This window comes from Corythoichthys intestinalis, chromosome 5 (assembly GCF_030265065.1).
Source record: "Corythoichthys intestinalis isolate RoL2023-P3 chromosome 5, ASM3026506v1, whole genome shotgun sequence".
NCBI lineage: Eukaryota > Metazoa > Chordata > Actinopteri > Syngnathiformes > Syngnathidae > Corythoichthys > Corythoichthys intestinalis.
This window is the reverse complement of record NC_080399.1, coordinates 35,475,155-35,496,814: the sequence shown is the minus strand read 5'-3', so window position 1 is coordinate 35,496,814 and position 21,660 is coordinate 35,475,155. Positions and strand designations below refer to the sequence as shown.

Genomic DNA, 21,660 nt, shown 5'->3' with positions numbered 1-21,660 from the left:
AGTGCTAATGCAATAAACAATGCAAATTGACTGTACAGCAGTCAATAACACACATACATGACTCGTAATATTATAATGACAAAAAATGGGGGCGCGCAAGCGCGCACACAACTAGGAAGCACGCTGCGTGCACGTCATATTGTCATATTGCCCATAAAAGTGGCGAAAAATAAGCACTTTACACTCATATGGATGTACAATATCATTTCAAGATGCTAAACTAACACGTTCCCTCCTAACACAAACGTGCAACGCGAATATAATGTAAACAACGCTCTCCTCGGCGCAGCAAGAACAAGCATCCAGCCGACGTAACAGTAAAAACACGAAACAGTCACACTAAGAACTTTATGGCATGAAGAGGAAATACTTACATTCATGCATGGACGCACAGATTAATCCTCTACAAGGTGGCCATCCTCTGCTCAAAATGCACCCCTTACGCCTATTCTCGGTCACAGAATACACATCACGCATGACGTAGGACAAAAACAGGAACTAACTGGTTGCTATGGGAGCGAACGCATACCCATGGAATCTTTCTAACAGGAGTATTAAAATTGCTAATAAAATCGTTTAGGATTATTTTAGATGCATATATGTTATATTTTTCTTATAGAGTATTTGACGAGGAATTATATAGACTTTTTGGGAAAAATCCCCATTTCTTTAAGTAGTCTCATGAATAATGACATGGCCTGTAAAATGCAAAGCAAATTTACTCGGCAACAACTCTCTCCAGATTACACGTCATGAGAAATCTTGCCAAGGGTAACTATGTTGCCGTGCTTGCCGAATCGAAAGTGTGTTTCTTGTGCTATTTATAACACGTAAAACGTACTGGTTGGAACCGATAAGAGATTCGTTAGATACATTACCAAACGATTCCATGGAATCGGACCACTCGGAACCGATTCTCTTCAAAAACCAGTTCTCGATTCCCATCCCTAATAGTGAGTTGTATTTATCATTGTCCAAGTTCTTCAAATATACTGTACCTTGTATTGTAAAATTTAGAAAATACAGGGCCTTTACCGAGCACCATTATAATGGCAAAATAATTTACAAAGTCTGGAACGTATGGAATTTTAGTTACACTCACAGACTTTCCCAGCCTTTAAAACAACCACAATTTTGTTATTCCTCATTGGGAAATAATGGTTGTAGTATTATTGGAATCATGGTTTCAGGAAGATTCTAATTGTACTCATACCAATTTTTTGTCACATTCCTTTTCTTTTATGCAGCGGCATTTGCAAGTGTCCTAGGCTACATTCACTGAAGGTGTGTGAAATTTCCGATTCTTAGATTATTCGCGATTCGGCCGAGGAAGATTCAAGAATGATTCAAAAACATCCAAATTCCTATTATTTAAATATGCCAAGTAAAGCGGAACTAAAACACAGTCGGCGCAGTCTTCTGGACACTATGGGGAACAGATCAAGAGTAAACATCCACAACTCACGCTTCCTAGATACAAAACAACAACAAGCATGGCTGACCTCACCAGCCAACTTCTCCATGAGATCAGACCTGCTCCCAAAAATTTTTAAAACAGACGTGTGGAATTTATTTTGGATTTGACTAGAAAATCCTCTTCTAGAAAATAGGGGATTTCAAAGAATGTTGAAAGCAATAGAGCTGAGGTAAGTCATCCCATCCCCTACGTTGTTTCACCTGACACGGCACACCGGCTCTCTACAAGCTGACCAAAGTAGAAATTATGCAATCGCTGTCAAATGTAGACAGTCTCCGTTACGTGCAATGCATGAAAACCATACAGTTGTAATATGGCTGAGCTGCTAAGCGGTGCTGTAAATTAACGGAACATCACAAAATAAAAAATAAAAAAAGACATTTTTGTTGTTACAGACAACGCAACTAATATGGTTGTCGCTGGGTAACTTTAGCCATCTGAAATGCTACACACAGCAGAGCACGTTCATCTGATTACGTCGAAAAACTTCGGTTCTTATACAAGCATTTTTCAGTAGCTAAACACACTTGACCTGTCCTGCATATGAGGTTTGTATGCAAAAATTTTTTTTTTAATTATTTGTACCTTAATTTTTACATCTTCACTTTTACACAAACATAAAAAGCAGAAAAGCACTTTTTTGAGCCATTGGTATTGGAGTAGTAGGACACATCGTCTTTCATTTATACCTGTGTGCACTTTTTGGTTGAATAAAAATAATATATTTCAGCAAAATGCTACAATTTATTCTGCTGATAAATAAAATACTTCATTCTGTACTTTTTTGAACTATTAACTTAATACTGAAATAGCAGTTTATTTAAGCCCGAGAGGATTTTTGTACTATTTTTGTAACTAATGTGCGAAACATTCGTCTTGTGTTAGCTTTCTGTTACTTTCCCCGGTGTTCGGGTCATTTTTTGACCCGTGTTTTAAATCTTCCATAGAATACAATCAAAAGACACATATTCATTATCCAATGTGTTTTCTCTCTCTTGGTTACATTGTTAGGCTTCCTTATTCATGAAAACTTGCTTAAAATATTTTCTTGTACCCAATGAGGGCATTTCTTTTGACAGCATACTCGTTTCAATATGAAAAAAAAATGCCCCCCAAAAATCCCAAGACAATTACATAATTTAAGGGTTGTCACGCTGCCAGACTATTCCTGAGGAATAACTGGTTAAGTGTTTATAGTTGTATATATTTTCATTCTATTATTATTAACTATAGTAACATATATGGTGTTAGGGTGAATTTCGACCCGTATATATTTACTTAGAATTAATAAGGGGGGGAATGGTAATTTCTCTGTGGTTGTTTTGGCTGATGTTGAGGTAGGGCTCGTAGAATATGCCGCTGTGGACCTAGAAGTAGTATATGGTCAGCTCTGCAGCTGTCTGACCAACTCTGGTGGTGGTTGAGACTCGGTTTCCCTGCTCCCTTTTTTCAATGTATGGCTTGACAAGTGAATTTCCAAACTTATTGATAAAAATGTTATATGCTTGTTTTGTTGTTGTTGAATTCCACTTTTGGTGAATATGGGTGCACAGCACAAATGCAGGCGAGGACACATCATGGATTTTGTAAAAAAAGAAAAATAAAAAAAACCTTGACCATCTCTTGGCAATTCCTAGACAGGTGTGGGTGGCAGTTAGTTTGTCCAGTTTGTCTGCTCCTTCTTTGTTTTTAATGTAGTCGAATGTAATTTGGGTTTTTTCCACTTCTTGATGACAAAGCTGCACCTCTATGGTGAGTGGACATACGTATGGCATTCAGGCATTTTTTGGGACAGTATGAAACAGCAAAAGCGCTGTCTGTAAAAACAAACTATGATGATAGTGGAGCTCTGTCCTTTACCTGCACCAATTCAGTAGGGAGCTCAGGTTTATTTACTTAACCGAGCCCACCTTGATAAGTTTCCTTCTGAGCAGTTCTTATGCAAGGTCATGACTGGTAAAGAAAAAAAAAAAAAAAAGTTGTCAAAAGTGATGTTTTGACCTTGCAGTTGTGTAGTCTCATCCAAAACAATGCATTTCCCCTTTTTTCCCCATGGGAATACCAGTAGCGGATTTGACAGTGTAAATTTGAAGATTCCAGGCGTAGCATGTGCCTGGGTCAGACTTTCATGCTATGTTTTCCTAGCTTACAGGGCATGTATTGCCAGAAGGGGCATCTTCCTTGGAATGGGAGAAAATGTTCAACTTCACCTCTGGCCCTGGGTTGAACATCAGTGGAAGGAGTTTCACCCATCTCTCCTAGACTCCTAAACAGTTAGAAAGAACTGAGCTCAGACAGATATTGCCACTTTTGGATTAATATGTTTGAGCAGGTGCAGCTTCCTCATGAGTGACTTCTTCAGATAATGTGTCTGTGTCTTCCTTCCTATGGATACTCCACAATGTCTGCCTCCTTAGAACTCTGGTCTTCTGGATCCCAATGCTGCTGAGTCCCCAGCCTCATCATCAGGAAAGATGTGATCAAGAGCTTGGTTTGCAGTGAAAGTTCGCCTCATTGTTGTGCTATGTAATCTGAAATGCTTACGCTGTCAATCACAAACTCCAAACTGACCCTGCCTGACATGCCATGGGAAGTCTTAAAAAAGCTCTAGTAGATTGGGTAGGGGTTTCTTGTGGACTGTTGGCTCAAGTTTGGCACCTATTTTTAGTCTTAAATTTTAACTGGGTCAAAAATGACCCTAACACCACAAATGTCATAATTTTCTTCACAGCATTTTATAAAGACACAAAAATACCTCAATTAAAAATTTTTAGTTGATGATCCTGATAAAGCCATTGAGTCTAAATGTGATACTAAAAAATATGTAGTGTTCATAATTATTTAAAACTGCAAACGGGTCGGTACCGACCCCAACACAAAACAAAGGTTAAAAGCAGCTAAAAAGGGGGTGGGGGGGTTGTGTATCTATAAGCGATGTATAATCGAATCGTTGCCTCTGAATCGTAATCGCAATTGAACTGTGAGGTGCCCTAAGATTCTCACCTCTAACATTCACTGTAGCTCAAATTCAATTATGTTTCCATTAGGCACGGTGAAAAAAATTCCAATTTTCTTCAAATGGAATCTGGATTCATTATCATTTGGATGATATTCCATCTCTGCCTTTTCCCACAGAAGTCTGAATTTTATCAGTTCATGCATTGTTTTTAAGCGTTAACTTTTCAATACGAATGCCACCTTAGTTAAAAACTCTTTACATAAAGACGCAGGCTTGCTGTGATGACAGAAACTTGTTCTTGTTTGACAGGTTGCTAGCCATTGATTAAACATTATTTTAAGGTGGTGCAGTGTCTGTGTTGATGTGAGTGTGTAATGGGCTATGATTGGCTGACTGACATGTGAGACACTCAAAACCCCAATGGTACATTTTTCAATGTTCGCAGTGTAGCAGTTCCAATATTGTCAGTGATGTCACACAAAAAGTCATGTCGATTTAACTGTTTTGAAAGGGTCATTACAGGGGCATCATGTTATTTACAGAATGCTCCATATTGAATTTGTATACTGAAAATGAATTAGTTTAAGTCTCTTGAGTGAAAAAATACAAATAAAGTGGTACCTCTATTTACGACATTAATTGGTTCTGGAAGTAGTCTCGTACCCAAAAATTTCGTAAATAGAGACGTGTTTTACATTAAAATACCCTAATTCGTTCCAAGCACTACAAACACGAATACATTAAATTTTACAATTGGCGTAAAACCAGAATAAAACAACAGCCATACACATTTGAATTATTCCATGTACCGAGCTATCAATATCTGTAAGGATGAATATAATAGAACAAAATGCAGAAATAAGAAATAAATATATCTTGCCTTTTGAGTAAGGCAATGGCCTCTTTCACGAGATCAATGGTGCCTATCTCACTGTTCGCGACAAAAAACGCGACGAGATCTATGCTCCAATGTGCTACTGAAGTAATGAACAGTCTGGGCTGAATAAAACTCTCCTTGAGACAAAAACACCCGGACCCTTGTGCTCATTTGGCTCAGACATCGACCACTATACAGTACCAACAATAACATAGTCGCACCTGAGCACATCATCATACTGCAACACCCAAATGAAACGTCATCAACGATAGGCCAATAGGAGAGCAGAATCCCATTATATACCTTAACATTAGGGCTGTCAAATTTAACACTTTAACAGGCGGTAATTATTTTTTTAAATTAATCACATTAAAATATTTAACGCATGCGCGGAATGACCGCTCATGCATTGCCTCAAACAGATTACAATGATGCACTTGAGAGCTAAGAGGCAGAGAAAGGTGTCTTGTTTTGTGCTTTTTCTTAACAAAGGTATACCACACGCGACGTGCTGGTATTTTGTTTCTTTATTAGCACATTCAGCTTCAACATTAACACAGCTTACGGCTCTCGGCAGGCCGTAACTGTAACTCACTCCTGCATCATGTGAGTAAACAACATGTTGGCGCCGCGTGCACTTTAAGGCGCCTCGGATAATTCTATATCAGAATATTACAAAAGGCGAGTGGACAGAGGAGTTTATTGGACCACGCTGTTTATTGGCATACGCTTCAGCAACTCCTTTACAACAAACATAAGTATCATTAAATGAAAGCACAAAAAAAATAATTCAAAAAAAAAAAATGTTCACAAAAAGAAAAAAACGCCCTTCAATCTCTATTAATGAGGCCCTATTCTCACACAGTTAAACAACAGTGCAAAGAGAACTGGCATTCCCAATCAAAATAGCAATGCAACATACACATAAAACTTACTCAAGACTTTGGTCAAACTCTATTCAAACATTTCATTTAGTTCAACAAATACATTGGATGGCAATATTTATTTACAACATACAAACTATCAGAGGTCAAGTACGTTGTGAACCCAGCACTCAAATGACGTGAATTACAATGGATGGACCAAGTAAACAGAAAACTACGGCGTCTGTCGAGGGAGAAAAGACACTATTTGGCTTGATTTCAAATTTAATTTAAAACTTGCCATTGACATCTTGTGGTGTATTTAGTGTATCTAGTTTTTTTTTGATAGAAAAGTTTACAAATTTTATTAAAACGAAAACATTAAGAGGGGTCTTGATAAGCAAATAGTATAACTTGTACTAACATACAGTGCCTTGCAAAAGTATTCGGTCCCCTTGAACCTTGCAACCTTTCGCCACATTTCAGGCTTCAAACATAAAGATATAAAATTTAAATTTTTTGTCAAGAATCAAAAACAAGTGGGACACAATCGTGAAGTGGAACAAAATTTATTGGATAATTTAAACTTTTTTAACAAATAAAAAACTGAAAAGTGGGGCGTGCAATATTATTCGGCCCCCTTGCGTTAATACTTTGTAGCGCCACCTTTTGCTCCAATTACAGCTGCAAGTCGCTTGGGGTATGTTTCTATCAGTTTTGCACATCGAGAGACTGACATTCTTGCCCATTCTTCCTTGCAAAACAGCTCGAGCTCAGTGAGGTTGGATGGAGAGTGTTTGTGAACAGCAGTCTTCAGCTCTTTCCACAGATTCTCCATTGGATTCAGGTCTGGACTTTGACTTGGCCATTCTAACACCTGGATACGTTTATTTTTGAACCATTCCATTGTAGATTTGGCTTTATGTTTTGGATCATTGTCCTGTTGGAAGATAAATCTCCGTCCCAGTCTCAGGTCTTGTGCAGATACCAACAGGTTTTCTTCCAGAATGTTCCTGTATTTGGCTGCATCCATCTTCCCGTCAATTTTAACCATCTTCCCTGTCCCTGCTGAAGAAAAGCAGGCCTAAACCATGATGCTGCCACCACCATGTTCGATTTATCATCATCGGTCATTTAGGACAACATTGGATCATTCAGAGATCCTCACTGAACTTCTGGAGTGAGTTTGCTGCACTGAAAGTAAAGGGGCCGAATAATATTGCACGCCCCACTTTTCAGTTTTTTATTTGTTAAAAAAGTTTAAATTATCCAATAAATGTTGTTCCACTTCACGATTGTGTCCCACTTGTTGTTGATTCTTGACAAAAAAATTAAATTTCATATCTTTATATTTGAAGCCTGAAATGTGGCGAAAGGTTGCAAGATTCAAGGGGGTTGAATACTTTTGCAAGGCACTGTATATCTTTTAAGAACTAAGTCTTTCTTGTGGATCCCTTTAACAGAAAGAATGTTAATAATGTTAATGCCATCTTGTGGATTTATTGTGAAAAAACAAAGTAATTATGTACAGTATGTTGAATGAATATATCCGTCTTATGTCTGATCTTTCCATTCCAACAATAATTTACGGAAAAATATGGCATATTTTAGAGATGGTTTGAATTGCGATTAATTACGATGAATTAATGTTTAAGCTGTGATTAACTCGATTAAAAATTTTAATCGTTTGACATCCCTACTTAACATATATGTATATAATAGGCATAGGGTAAATATTATGACTAATAGGGTAGCAGGATCTTATGGCTTGACATCTAAAAGCAGCAAGTACAGTACATACGAACATGAAATGATTCTTAACATAACGTGTTGTAACGGCGGGGGGTTTGCATAGATGTTTGTAAGTAGAGGTACCACAGAGTGAGTGTAAGATGAACCGACCATCTGGACGCTACTGGCCCTCTTAATGTTTTTCGTAATACACCTGTATTTTTCAATACGTTAATCGGACTATCATCAACTCGTAGGGAGAGGAAAAGAGGAATACTTACAACAAAGAAGGTGTTCAAGATTAACAAGGTGTACTTGATGCATGATAGACAGTCACCCGTGGTTTGTGTTCGTATCTTTGCCTGTGAAACAAACACACCAGTTAAAGTGACTGTGGAATTCAAGTTAAGATATCAATTTTTTTTGGCCAAAACGTGTTTAACAAGGATCAATAAAAAAGGATGTTAAGCATATGCAATGATCCTTTGTATTAAAATAAAGCTACCTCGTCAGGTGTCTGATCATACGTTACTATCGCTTGTAACAACATGTAAAATGGACGAAAATTTGTTTAAGTGTTCACACAACTTATCTACCAAGGTCAGGAAGCTTTGTTAAACCTGACACTCTGAGAAGTAGCTCTCGCGAGCGGGAAAAAAAACTGGCTGGCGGCAAGCACCAACCCCTCTGGTAGGAGTTTCCGTTACTAGACGCGTACAGTCCGCTACAATTCGCTAGAAATTCTGCACACCCTTGGTAGTATTTTAGGTGCCTGTACGCACATATTGTTTGACACTGCTGCATTAAGCACAGCTTTCCGATGTGGTATGCCACGATGATGCAATGCAGCCTGCTAACAGCCAGTATAGGTACACAACAGTGGAGGATGCTGGTCTTTCTATGAGGGGAGGCTCAAAATGTGTTTGCATGTGATTGCTTTGTGACCTTGGAGGGGCTCGGAGGCACACACTGCTCGGTAGGTACAGAAAAGTGTAGAGCAATAGAAGTGGAGTCTCCAAAAGCAAGCAGCTAAAGAAAAATAGAAGCGCGATTTTTAACAAGTCATTTTTAACAAAATGTTGCTAGGTAGATTAGGAAAGTCTCCAATTCAACTCAGAACAAAAATTGAAAAATGCTACACTGGACATTTCCACCACCGTATCGCGGATTCGATCATGTCGCTGACATGACAGATCATCCAATCATCATGCATAAAGTGCATAGTCTAGGCCGGTTGAGCCCCACCCACTGCTCGTACACCGCCAGAGATGCTGAACATCCCATTGACAGGATTAACCCAACCTTTAGCCAATGACTCGTATCGTTTCGCTGTAGTGGAACAATGTTAGCAGATTCAGCGCAGTCCTCACCGTTTAAAGGACTGTGAATCTGCGCGATTGAAAGCAAGTCAAATCGTAACCAGTGACAAGAAGCTAATGCTGAACAAATGTTATGCGCACCACACAAAACCGTGCCGGAGGCTGGGTCTGCAAAATTAGCCCTCTTAGCACTGACGAACTTTACTCATTGTCTGCGTAGTCCAGCTCTTTTTCTGGCGTTCGGGAACTCATGGCTACTACATTGCGACAAATGGCTATTTGTAAACCACATAGCCTGACAGGTTTGAACCATTTTAGCGATTTTTTGATAAAACACGAACGCAACTCTCTCGTCGATAAACAACGATGGCCCCTGCCTCGACCTTTTGTTTCCTTGTTATGACGTCTCCGCCCCATTCGGCTGTTTCCGGAACACTTTCGGAAATGTTCGTCATTTTCGATCTATTTTCGATAATTGCTCATTAATGTGATTGATTTTTGTGTTAACTTTATCAATATTTGTTATCTTGGCACATAACGGTTCTATTGATGTCTAGCACCCCCTTTGCGTTTCATACCTTTTAAGATCCTGTCAAATTTATTTCTGTCAAATGGAAGTTGGACTTAAGGCTGCTATGATCGACAATTGACTATCAAATTAATTATTTGTTTATATGTTTATTTTTTTATTTTATTTTTTCAGCCGCGTATCATTGAGACATTCTTGACATAAAAAATGTCCAAATACTTTTTGGAGGCTCTTATTTAATATGTTTTCACTTAAAAAGAACAACCTAAAGGTAGTAAAAAGTAGATATTCTCTTCATTATTTTTTTTTTTTACCAGTAATAAAAAAAAAAACAGTAATTATACTATAGATGTCAGGGTGAGCCAATCTGAGTTTGACAGAGTTGGCCCGACCTACTTGTTCGGTTGTGCACACACAAACCCAGCTTATGTACACACAAAGCGGGTTGAACGAACACTACACATGCCATTGCTGCAGTGCCAAGTGCGCATGACACTGAGAGTGGAGAAGTGGAGTGAGTGAACATTTTTAAATATTTTTTTCATATTTAAGTAAATTGACTTAAAGTGGTTACTTTCATAATTGAATTAAGAGTAATTAGTTACTTTTTAATAGACCTATAACACTTTACTATTCAAAAGTGAACAACACTGATGATGGTGGGTTTAACAACACTGATGGGTGGTTTAACTTGCAGGACAGGATTTGAAAATTATTCCAAAAATATTGTTATTTTGTTTAGATGTTTGTTGCCTAGCACTTGTACACTTACCTTTTTGTAATACCGGGTGGCCGGGTAGTGGTCTGCACACTCTACATTGGGTGTGTGCTGTCCGTAAGCAGCAGGCTCTATGCGAGTACGCATCATCTATTGTTGGATGGAAAGAGCCTTTTTTTCCCAGCAAACTTCTACTTTTCCTGATGTGAAGCGGCTCCTTCAGTTCTGAAAGCACAATTTAAAAAAAAGTTCACTTTAGCTCCACAGACAATCTCCTGCGTGGCAAAATTAGGGAGTTTGGTCTGATTGCAGCTTGCAAGATGAGAGCGTGACATGACAAACAAAAAAAAACTATGATGGGCGTGTGACATGACTAAAACTAAAACCTATTCTGAACTCACATCATGACCCCAAAGCACATTACAGCCTCAGTCTTGCAAGCCTCAGAGGGATACACTTGAAATTCGTTTCTGGAATATTGGCATTCTGGAAACTGCTACTGGAAGTACCAAAATTTACAATGAGCAAAATGTTAAAATGTTAGATCTCACCATCAAAATAAACCTGTTTAAAGCCTTGTTCAAACTTAAAATTCTTTGACAATTTTTTTAACCTGTCCTGTTCAGCTGCTTGACAGAGAAAGGAAATCTGAGTGTCCTATTGGTCCGATCACTTTTAATATATCAGATAGGAGTATGACATACTCCCATTGTGATGATTATTCATTGTGTTTCATTTATTAGGATAAAGCAGCCAGCAGGAAGGGGTTATGGGGGGACAGAAAGGGAAATAGAAAAGGAGAGAGAGAGAGATGGAAGAATAAACAACAACAAGAAATACATTCAACGGCTACACTAACTATGAATATAGCAGAACTATCGCTAACTAATTGTATTTCCAGGTGACACCATGCGGGGGCCCTGATTACAGAGGAGGATAAAAACGAGGAGGGGAGTCAGAAAGATGTGATTAGGTGAGGTGGAGCATACACAAATCGGCAATGTGGGGTGTAGAACCCAGTACTGTGTGAATCACTTGTAAGTGTGGATATGTTGAGATCCTATTCTATGCTGCCTGATCACTTATCCTGAGACTGATAGTTTCTCTACTTGAGTGTGTCTAATTGCACCTAGTCATGTGTGAATCCCATCAGATATGTGGTAGTCCTGCAGATGGGTAGCAGACAAGTGGAAATGCTGTACGGACGCCTTCCCAGCCCCCCCAAACCCCAGCAGGGTGAGCCTCCTTCCGAAGCTTCAGCAATGGGGCCGCCGTCATCTCCCTGGGTCCCAGGGTGGTCCCCCGGACCATCTGCGCCCCCATTAACCGGCCTTGGGCGAAGGGATGAGGGGATGTGCCACCACACCCGCCACCCACCACCAAACCAGCCACTGCAGCAACCCCCCAACCGACACGGCACTCCGCTGGACCCCCACAGCCCACTCGACCCGGGGTAGGACAGGGCCCCTTCCCAGAGTGGGCTACACCCGGTCGAATTACCATCACAAGACCAGCGACCCGCCCCAGAGCCCAAGGAGGATACCGCGGCAGAAAAGAGGGAAAGGAGTAAGAAGGAGGGCGCCGAGATGTGCTTTGTCAAACCTCTGACAGCAACTTTGCAAGCAATCTTTGTTAGCTCATGGGCTGCCATAGACGGCGGTACTAACCTGGGAGGGTGGCATCGAGTGAACCAATGTTCTGCTAGTGACAAACAATTTTCAATTCGCAGTAGAAGGAAGGAAAGAGCCACATGACTAGACTATCATTGTCAAAGGCACTGAAAGAGTTAAATGAATTGCCCCTTTTTCCTCTTTCCATCATCCAATAGGATTTCTTTTAAATATCTATTGTCTCGCAACCATTTAAGCAATGTCACATAACTTTTTAAACATTTGGAAAGCAGTTCAAATAAACGGTCTGCTTTCTGCGATTTGTTCGTTAAATGCGATTGTGACAGTACTGTGACAATGAGTGGTTGATCATTGTCAGAAGATGAGTGGCTAGTGCAAATTGACGTGAAAGAAGGTTGCACAGAGTAATTAAGTATGCAAATCATGAATTTCTTAGACATTGAACCATAAGCGTCGCCAGACATATTTCACTGGGGCACGTGCCCCAGTATTGAGCTGCAGTGCTCCAGTTTATTTTTCACCGGTAAACAGTGGTGGGTAGTAACACATTACATGTACTCCATAACATTTACATTAGTATTTTTTGAGAAAATGTTACTTCTAAGAGTGGTTTTACTAAGCCATACTTTTTACTTGAGTAGATTTGTGAAAAAAAAAGGCTAATCTTACTCCTCTACTTTGGGTTGCACAAGAGTCGTTACATTTTTCCACTTTATGCTACATATTAGATTTTTCCCCCAGTGATGTCAAGAGTAGCTCTAACAATTTCACCAATGAGACATCACAACAATAATCACATGACTCCATTACACCAATCTGACGCAAGCTTGCTGTTCTATGATCACACCAGCCTGTTCATTCACGTGGTTGTCTTTCTCTGAAAGAAAGAAGAAAAAAGAAGTCCTGTGCTAAAGAGAAAAGCAATCCCAATGACAAAGATTTTAACATGTATTTTACAGATAAAATGCCTCAATGAATCTTTTTTTTTTTTTTTTTTTTTTTTTTTTTTTTTATGCACAGTTTTCAAAAGCTTTATTGTTGGATTTTCTCAAGTTAAAGCGCCACACAGAAATTAATAAATTGTGTAAGCAGGATCTTTGTATTATTCTTATTATTTAATTACAGGTGTACTCATTTCAATTTATTTTATTTAAATGGGCTATTATTTGTTTTATTATGTGTTTATATTTTACAAATGTGATGTAGTAAGTCATTTATATTGTATATTTTATGTTGTATAACTTTAGTTCCTATGTGAATATTAGTTCCCACTTGTTTTGTTGTGGTAGGAGGTTTTTGTATTGAACAGTAGAGCAGTAAATAAACAAAGACAAGTCAACTGTGCCCCAATCTACCACTCAAGAGATCTGATGGACTCAAAAAGTGGGTTACGATTGCATATTAGTTTGAAAATCGTCCGGATCCACCGTATTTTTACACGAGAGACTTCCGGTCTGCCCTAGCTAGTAGTATTGACACAGGAGGGCCGCATCTCGCGTCAAATAATAAACTCTGCTGCTCTTTTCGCGTGCGTTGTGTTGAGCCGCTTCTGGGACGCGTCTAACACGCGGTCGCACTGCGACTGGTGTGCATTGGCTGATTGACTTTAACGCCCGCGTTTCTCTGCGTTCTCGCGGCGGCCACGATGTCGCGCCGTTGACGTTTCTAGGTTATACTGTCCTACCGTGTTGGTCCTCATTATAGTACAGAAGACGGAGTAAATATAATCTACACAAAGAAATTGTAACCAGATCGACTCACAGCCTCGAAAAGTAAGGGTTACATTACGTCAGAAACTCGTTCGGTACGTCTCCGTTCTGAACCGAGCACCACGTACCGAAACGGTTCAATACAAATACATGTACCATTGCACCCTTACTATTTAATATGGTCATAGAACTCAATTCACTGCATATACACAATCTGCACATGGCTCCTTAATATGGTAATTTATGTACGTAACCTTGGCTATGCATACCGAGTTGACACTTCACGAAGCACCTTCAGAAGATATGCTGCGTTCATGTGTATCGGGAGATCTGAGTTACCAAGTTGGAAAATTGTTCTGATGTGTTGTAAAGTTGTAACATGGGATAAAACATAGTCGCCTCAAAGAAGAGTATTCCATTTTAATGCTCCAACGATACATTACAAGTTGAGTGACCGTTTGCCGCTTTTTATTGACACCATGTAATGGAGAATCATTTTTTTTCGATAACTCCAACAACACGTGAATGCAGCATCAATATTACGGTGCACATGCCAATCATACAGTTGACGGTGCAAATTACATCTTCCCACCTGCTTTACAGGTTAGTGCGAGATAACTGCCCATCCTTGTTCGCTTTTACATCAGTGTTGATGTTAGTTTGGTCACCTATTCCGATGAATTTTGAATTTAAATGGTTTACTTTAGATTTTATGTATTTAACTTGCGCTAAACTACTCTAAACTACACTAAATTGAAGTGCCATCTAATAGCTAACTGGCTATGAATACAATGAGTGAGAGGCTTTCACTCAAAGGCTTTGTCCAATATTGTGTTAATATATGTGGTATTTGAATTATATCAATATTAATGCTATTTATTGCCATTTCTTTAATAGACAAAAATGAATATAATCAATCTGTATGAATTAATTGCCTATCTTTGGGCTATAACCTGTAACAATTTTGTATGTGTGCTTATCATTATTTCCAGCTGTTTTACAAGCATTTTATTTGTTACCGAGTCCCTCTAATCTGTAAAAAGATTTTTTTCATTTCTATTTGACTTATACAGCATTACTTTTGCAAATATTTGTAAGTTATTTGCTCGCAGCAAGGATAATCGGCAAGGAGGAATGAGAGGCAAGCTAGATAACCTAGCTAGGCAACATAAACTACTTTTATGTCACAACCTACCAGTTGAGAAACACTGATTAATTGCATTTGCAGTTACAGTGATGGCAGAGTGCAGGAAGAGGTGAAGGAGAGATGGAAGTTGATGAGCACAAGCAGAGGTGAATTAACCATCAACAAGGGAAGTCCTAATTTTACTTTTGAATACTGATGACTGAAAAACCAATAAAAAGACACTTTTTTTTTCTTTTTTTTTTAACAGATATGTGTATTTTGGTTTGAATATACATTGTTTAAAGTGCTGCCCTTTCGTTTTGTGCCCCAGTATTGTATTAGGCCTAGTGGTGCCCCAGTATTGTATTAGGCCTAGTGATGCCCCTGCATCAAACAAATTTATTTTTCCTACTTCCAGGAAATATTGACTATTATTCACGTTGATGTCTGCGTTTACATGTTGGAAAAATTAAAATGTGTCAATACACTTTATTAAACAAGTTTCTCCCCATAAGGGCACACACGATCGATGTGTTTTGTTTCACTTTAAACCTGCTCTGGAGCATGAATTGTTTTTGTGCAACTAGTAACAGTTTTAAACTATCCGTGATGATCGATATTTACAGACTTAATCCCTTATTCTGGATTTGTGTAATGGCCCCCCTCGACAAGGCAACGACTGGTAGTCTTGTGTGGCATTCCAGAAAACCTTTTAAATTCAGTTCCGCTTGTGTACAATATTTGTTGTGTAGAATACGTCTAAGGTCATTAGTCATACTTACGAAATTAATCGGTCATCCAACCTCTAGTTGCTTCCGTCTTTTGGTGATTTATGTGTCGAACACAAGATTTTGACAACTAACAGAGTATTTAGAACAAAGAATCACGGTGCGCAAAAAAAAAAAAAAAAAAGAAAGAAAAGAAAAGAAAAAAAGAAACTACGTAATTTACGCTTAATTAAAATGTGTTTACCAGTGTACAGGCCGAAGGAAGTGACAGACTTGTTACAAAGGATGCTCTTATACTCACCTAAATCGCCTTGGTGACATTCAAAAGACGTTCAATGTGCGCGACAACGTAGTCCAGTCATTCGTTTGTCGTTTAGAGTCCACGTGCTCTTTAGGTATGTTTAATGACAGAGAGAAGTAGATGACGTCGCAGATCTATTGCTTTTTAGTCATTTTTACACTGGAAGGCGAGTGCGTGTGTGGTAGTAAGACCATGTTTGACATGTTTGAACAGAGACGTGCGTGACCCCCCGCAACAACAGCTACATTTACCACAATTGTTCATGCACTCACACATAACGGCATTGAAATATTTCTTTGAAAATTATTACATTAAATTGTACTACAGTGAAACTGCAACAATTAAAAGAATAATTTCCTAAAACCTATTTTACATTCACCTAAAAAAAAAAAAAAAAACAATACAAAAACATCTAAATAATGTAATAAAATAATTTACAACTGTTTTTAAAACTTTCTATGGACTCTTAGCATGGGAGGTCGACTTTTACATTGATATGATCAGAGGTGTAGCGTCCCATTAGGCATGCGCAGGCAATTGCCTAGGGCCCCCAGCCAGCAGGGGCCCCTAGAGAGTTTACAGATTTGGCACACACTTGGCACCTGGGGTTAATTTATGCCGGAACATGCCGGAACATGTTCCGGTACCTCTTGATTTTAGACTCCACGTGTTCCGGGACTTGTTTGGTCCGTTCCGGCACCTTTTGAGTCTAAATATTCATGATAATAATATGCCGGGTGTTTTAGAGGAGAGCGTAAAGCGACGATCGTCTCCTTTAATGCTGGCGCCCTCTTCAGTACATTACGCCACGACTTGCAGTGGTTTGAAGCACGGAGCACACATTAAATAACACTGGAAACCAACCACCACCCTAAAGTCATGGTTGCCCAAACTTTTCATCGAGCATTTGAAAACAGTTGCTTTAGATTGTAACACTTGCTAGGTGAAAGCTTGGCAGCGAAAATAACACAGGAACCTTGACGCTTTTTACCCCCTCATTTTATTGTTTTTTTTTTTTTTTTTTTGACACAGAGAATGGAAGTCTAAGTGCCCGGATTCTGAACAGTTTTAATGTTTCACATTGAGAGTCTGACATACTCCCATTGTGATCATTCAAAATACCTTTTTTTCTGCCTTCAGGGATGGCAGACCACGCCTAGACCCACAAAAGGGCCGCCCACCCGGGACACGAGCCACAGCCCCCCAACCGGCACGGCACGCCGCGGGACCCCCAACGGTCCACCAAGCCCCAGGCAAGGCAGGGTCCCCCGCCGGTGCAGGCGACACCCCGCTGATACACCGGCGCCCAGCCAGCGACCCGCGACGGAGCGCAGGGCGGATGCCCAGCCAGAGAAGAGAGGGGAAGGCGGAGGCAGGAGAACACCCAGGAACTGCCACGGGGCGATGCAAGATCGGAGACCCAACCCCCCAACCCACTCCCGCGGCCGGCAGCCGAGGCAGAGGGGAGGCCACACCCCAGAAGCCATGCCATATAGAAAAAGTGTGGGACCCACCTACCACCCTATTACTGTGGCTCATTTTATTCTTCTTTCCGCCACCCTAATGCAAAACAAACAACAAGTCACTGGCTGGCGGCTATGCAGTCCATCAATCGGAGCGTCGTGCTGGCGCACCAATAAGAGCCCATAATATTATATAATTTTTTATTTTATTTTTTAAATTCATTTAAAAAAAATAATAATGCGCATAAATTCATTTACAGAAAAAAAATCCCAAGAATTGTATGCTGTTTATTAAAAAAAAAAAAAAAAAAAAAAAAAACGCCCCTCCCCGACATAAAAAAAAACAAAAAACTTCGGCGGCATCTGGAAAGCATGCAGCCAGGAATCGGATTAAACATTATTTCAACATGCCAAAAAGGCAATTGAATTTACAGTTTTTCTTTCAAAAAAAAGAAGATTCAAAACGAGTCAAAAAAGCCACAGCCGGCGAACAGGGAAGCTGCAGCAAACATGCTAACAGTGAGAAGCAGGTGCAGCAGGAGGCTAGTGCCGCAGCAGGTAGCCAGGTTCACGGGGAGCCAGCCAAGCAGAAGGCTACTACCATGGCAGCAGCTGGTCAGGTTCAGCGCCACCCGGATTCGGGACCAGCTACAGCGCCAGCAGTCAGCCAGGGGAACCACCAAGAGCCGGAACAACAGGCCTGTACCCTGGCATCAGCTAGCCCAGTAAAGCAGCCGGAGCGAAAGGCGGGAACCGCCACATCCTCTCGCTCAAAGGAAGGTCTAGAAGGAGAGGAGAGTGCACTGAGCGGAGAAGAAAGCACGACATCCTCCAGCAACGGGGTTTGGACAGCAGCTCAGTTGAAGGTGAAGCAGACTTACTACCCCTGGCTTCTTATGGGAAATTTGGGTTTGGGTTGTACAATTTGTAAGGCGGTGGGAACTTTGGGGCCAGAGAAGACGGGGGGGGGATGAAACTAGCCAAAGAATGGCTTTCAAGCACAGTGACCTCATCTGCTCCAGTTATTAAAAAACAGCAACGCGCACTTAAAAAAAAAAGTATTTGAACATGCCCGTACCACAGTATGGCAAGTGGGCATTTGCGTGTTGTTTTTGACAGCAGTTTTTGCCTGTGTTCCGGGACCTGTGCGTGTCTAGTCATCCCTGCGCACAGGCGGTTTTTCCTATGGGCAATGTGGGCGACCGCCCAGGGCGCACTCTATTTGGGGGCGCACAAGCGCCCTCGAGGAGTAACAAAAACAACAACAACAATAAACAAAAAAAAACTTCGCTAGTTTCTAGACCAATACCGCTCATTTCCACGTCAAGTTCGTAGGGTGGGCACTAGGGCGCCCCTTACAATCAAGTCATTTGCCACTGAGAGTTATGTGGTCAGGGAAGGGGCAGGGGTGACGAGAGTGGGATCAGCTGCTTACAATTGCAGAGTGAGTGAGCAGGACGAGTCTCAATCACTGCCAGAGGTAAAAGCAAGGAGGGAAGCGGGGATTTGTATCCTGTACAGCTTTTCACAGGCCACATCATTATTCATGTGACTACTTTAAGAAATGGTGATTTTTTTCCAAGAAAGTCCATTAATGGGTCTATCATATTCCTCGTTCAATACTCTACAAGAAAAATATAACATATATGCATCTAAAATAATACTAAACGATTTTATTAGCAATTTTAATACTCCTTTTAGCAAGGTTACTTGGGTATGCGGTATGCCACTGCGTACGTTCCCATAGCAACCAGTCCTGTTACGTCACAAGTGCTGCATATTCTGAGAACGAGAATAGGCGTAAATCAAAAAGTAAATCCGAACTTTAAGATTTTTTTTGGTTGAATTTGAATCATATTTCACATCACTTAATATGATACAAAAATAATAAATGCAAGTCTAGTATAAAAGCTCATGCAAAATTGTTTAGTACTTAATTAATTTCCTCTTGAGTTATTATTTTTATTTATTTACTATTTTTTTGTATGTCTAATGATGTAAATATGTTGAGATGGTTATATTCTATGGGAACTAGTTGTTTGTATTATTTGTTATTTGTATGTTTTGTAGTGTTCAATTAAAAAAAAAAAAAAAAAAAAAAAGAGAATAGGCGTACGCGTAAGGTGCGCATTTCGAGCAGAGGGGGCCACCCCACCTGTTTTAGGATTAATCTGTGCGTCAATGAACGAATGTAAGTATTTCCTCTTCATGCCATAAAGTTATTATGATAAGTTAGAGCTGTTATCAGCTCGACCGTTTCGTGTTTCTCGAACCCGTCTCCCCCACCTTTGTGTTCATTTTACTGCACAAATATGTGTGTGTGTCACGTGACTCAGAGTGAGTGGGCGGCGATCGGGCCCTTTTTTAATTGGCAAAATGAAAAGTTATCCGTCTGGAAATAAAAAAAGAAAGAAAAAAAGCAGAAGAGGAGAAAAGGAAGCAAGACAGCGGTGAGTGTACTATGTTACTGTAGTTTTATGTCCTAATGTAGTCGAAGCACTGAAGACTAGTAGTAGTAAACCAATTAACTGCCTTAACTTGTTGTAACTAGCTTGTTAGCGTTTGCTAACAGCATTGCAGCATGCTAGCGTTTCTTCATACATAAAGATGTTACCTAGAACATTAAATCAGTGTTTAGAATCACCATACACACTGATCAGCCAGACTGATAAGATGTTACATGATTCAGCTAGTCAGTAGAATACGGTATGTGTAAAGGTATGTGTACTAAGCAAAATAATAATAATAATAATAATCTGAAGTACATTTTTTTATTAAGGCAAATGTGTGTAAATAATTAAGGATAGTGTGAAGTGAATGAATAATGCAATTGGGGGGGGCACTTTGAGTGTCCAAAAAAGCGCTCTATGAGAGCGAGGCTTTATTAGACTTTTATTAAATATGCTATTGCTACAAGTCCGACTGTCCCCCTTACTTGCACATGCTCAAAGGGCCCCATGTTGCCTGTTGCCTAGGGCCCCCGGGGACCCTTGCTACGCCTCTGGGCGGGGGATAGACTATTTTAATAAAATAACATAAAAAACGTAACACATTGTTGTGTTTGATGTCGGCTGGGGGGGGGGGGGGGGGGGGGGTAGTTAGGATGCTGGTGGGGGGGGGGGGGGGGGCGCTGATGGGGTGGTTCGCCCAGGGCGCGAAAGTAGCCAGGACCGCCACTGTCCCTGCGCTGTCATATGTACTTTGCGTTCCGGCACCTTATGATTTACAAATTAAGCACTGCTTGGTACACAACAATTTAGCACACTCAGCTTCACCGGATTGTTGTAGTTACAAGTATTCGGAGTGATTTAATTCCATGGAATCATTTGGCAGATTATCTAACAATTCTGTTACCAGTCCCAATTGGCATACTTTTTGAAGCAAGTCCAATCAGCTTTATCACTGTATTGTTAAAGCCCCACAGCAGGCCTGTATGTCTTTTCCTTTTTTTTCCCCTCTCCCAGTCATCAGCACTCATTCCACACACCTGTCCTGCACACCTGGTCATTACCACAGCCTCCCTACATAAGCACACACAACAGCCCTCTGCTCCATTGCGAGTTTGTTAGCCCTCGCTGCAACTTACGAGCGTTTCTAGATACCCTGTCTTGCCGGATTTTTGATACACCTTTTGACCTTGTGGATTTTTGCCTCTAGCCTGCTCCTCGTCTGAGCCTCTGCCTTTTCTCTGCGACCTGAACCCTGCTACAGGACCCTCGTGTTCATTTTACTGCGCAAATATGTATGTGTGTCACATGACTCAGAGTGAGAGTGGGCGGCGATCGGGCCTTTTTTTAATTGGCAAAATGAAAAGTTATCCGCCTGGAAATGAAAAAAGAAAGAAAAAAAAAAAGCAGAAGAGGAGAAAAGGAAGCAAGACAGCGGTGAGTGTACTATCTATGTTACTGTAGTTTTATGTCCTAATGTAGTAGAAGCCGGGCACTTTGAGTGTCCTAAAAAGCACTCTATGAGACTGAAGCGTTATTATACTTTTATTAAATATGCTATTGCTCCAAGTCCAACTGTCCCCCTACTTGCACACGCTCAAAGGGCCCCATGTTGCCTGGGGCCCCCTGGGACCCTTGCTACGCCTCTGGATATGATAGATGATATATGTAGTTGTGGTGACCCTTTGTTGTTTGACATAGTTACCGGCTACATCACAGTCACATGACAGATACTTAAGAGCCGTGCGAGCTCCGGTTGAGTGCAGAGTTCATGGGTGTTCA

General features: G+C 40.4%; 1 protein-coding gene across 4 annotated transcripts in view; it reads right to left on the bottom strand.

Annotated features, from left to right (window-relative positions):
- The window catches only part of LOC130915758 (tetraspanin-18-like), a 67,136-nt gene extending 51,021 nt beyond the window's left edge, over nt 1-16,115 (bottom strand). For 3 of the 4 annotated variants that reach the window (XM_057835787.1, XM_057835789.1, XM_057835790.1), the window contains exons 1-3: nt 15,969-16,115; nt 10,528-10,698; nt 8,189-8,269 (exon numbers count right to left, since the gene is read on the bottom strand). In XM_057835787.1, the coding sequence (XP_057691770.1) occupies nt 8,189-8,269; nt 10,528-10,623 (177 nt within the window). In that variant the 5' untranslated portion in view covers nt 10,624-10,698; nt 15,969-16,115. Of the gene's footprint in view, nt 1-8,188; nt 8,270-10,527; nt 10,699-15,721; nt 15,851-15,968 lie in introns of those variants that run through there. The other variant, XM_057835788.1, reaches the window with a different exon arrangement.
- Between the last annotated feature and the right edge of the window lie 5,545 nt (nt 16,116-21,660).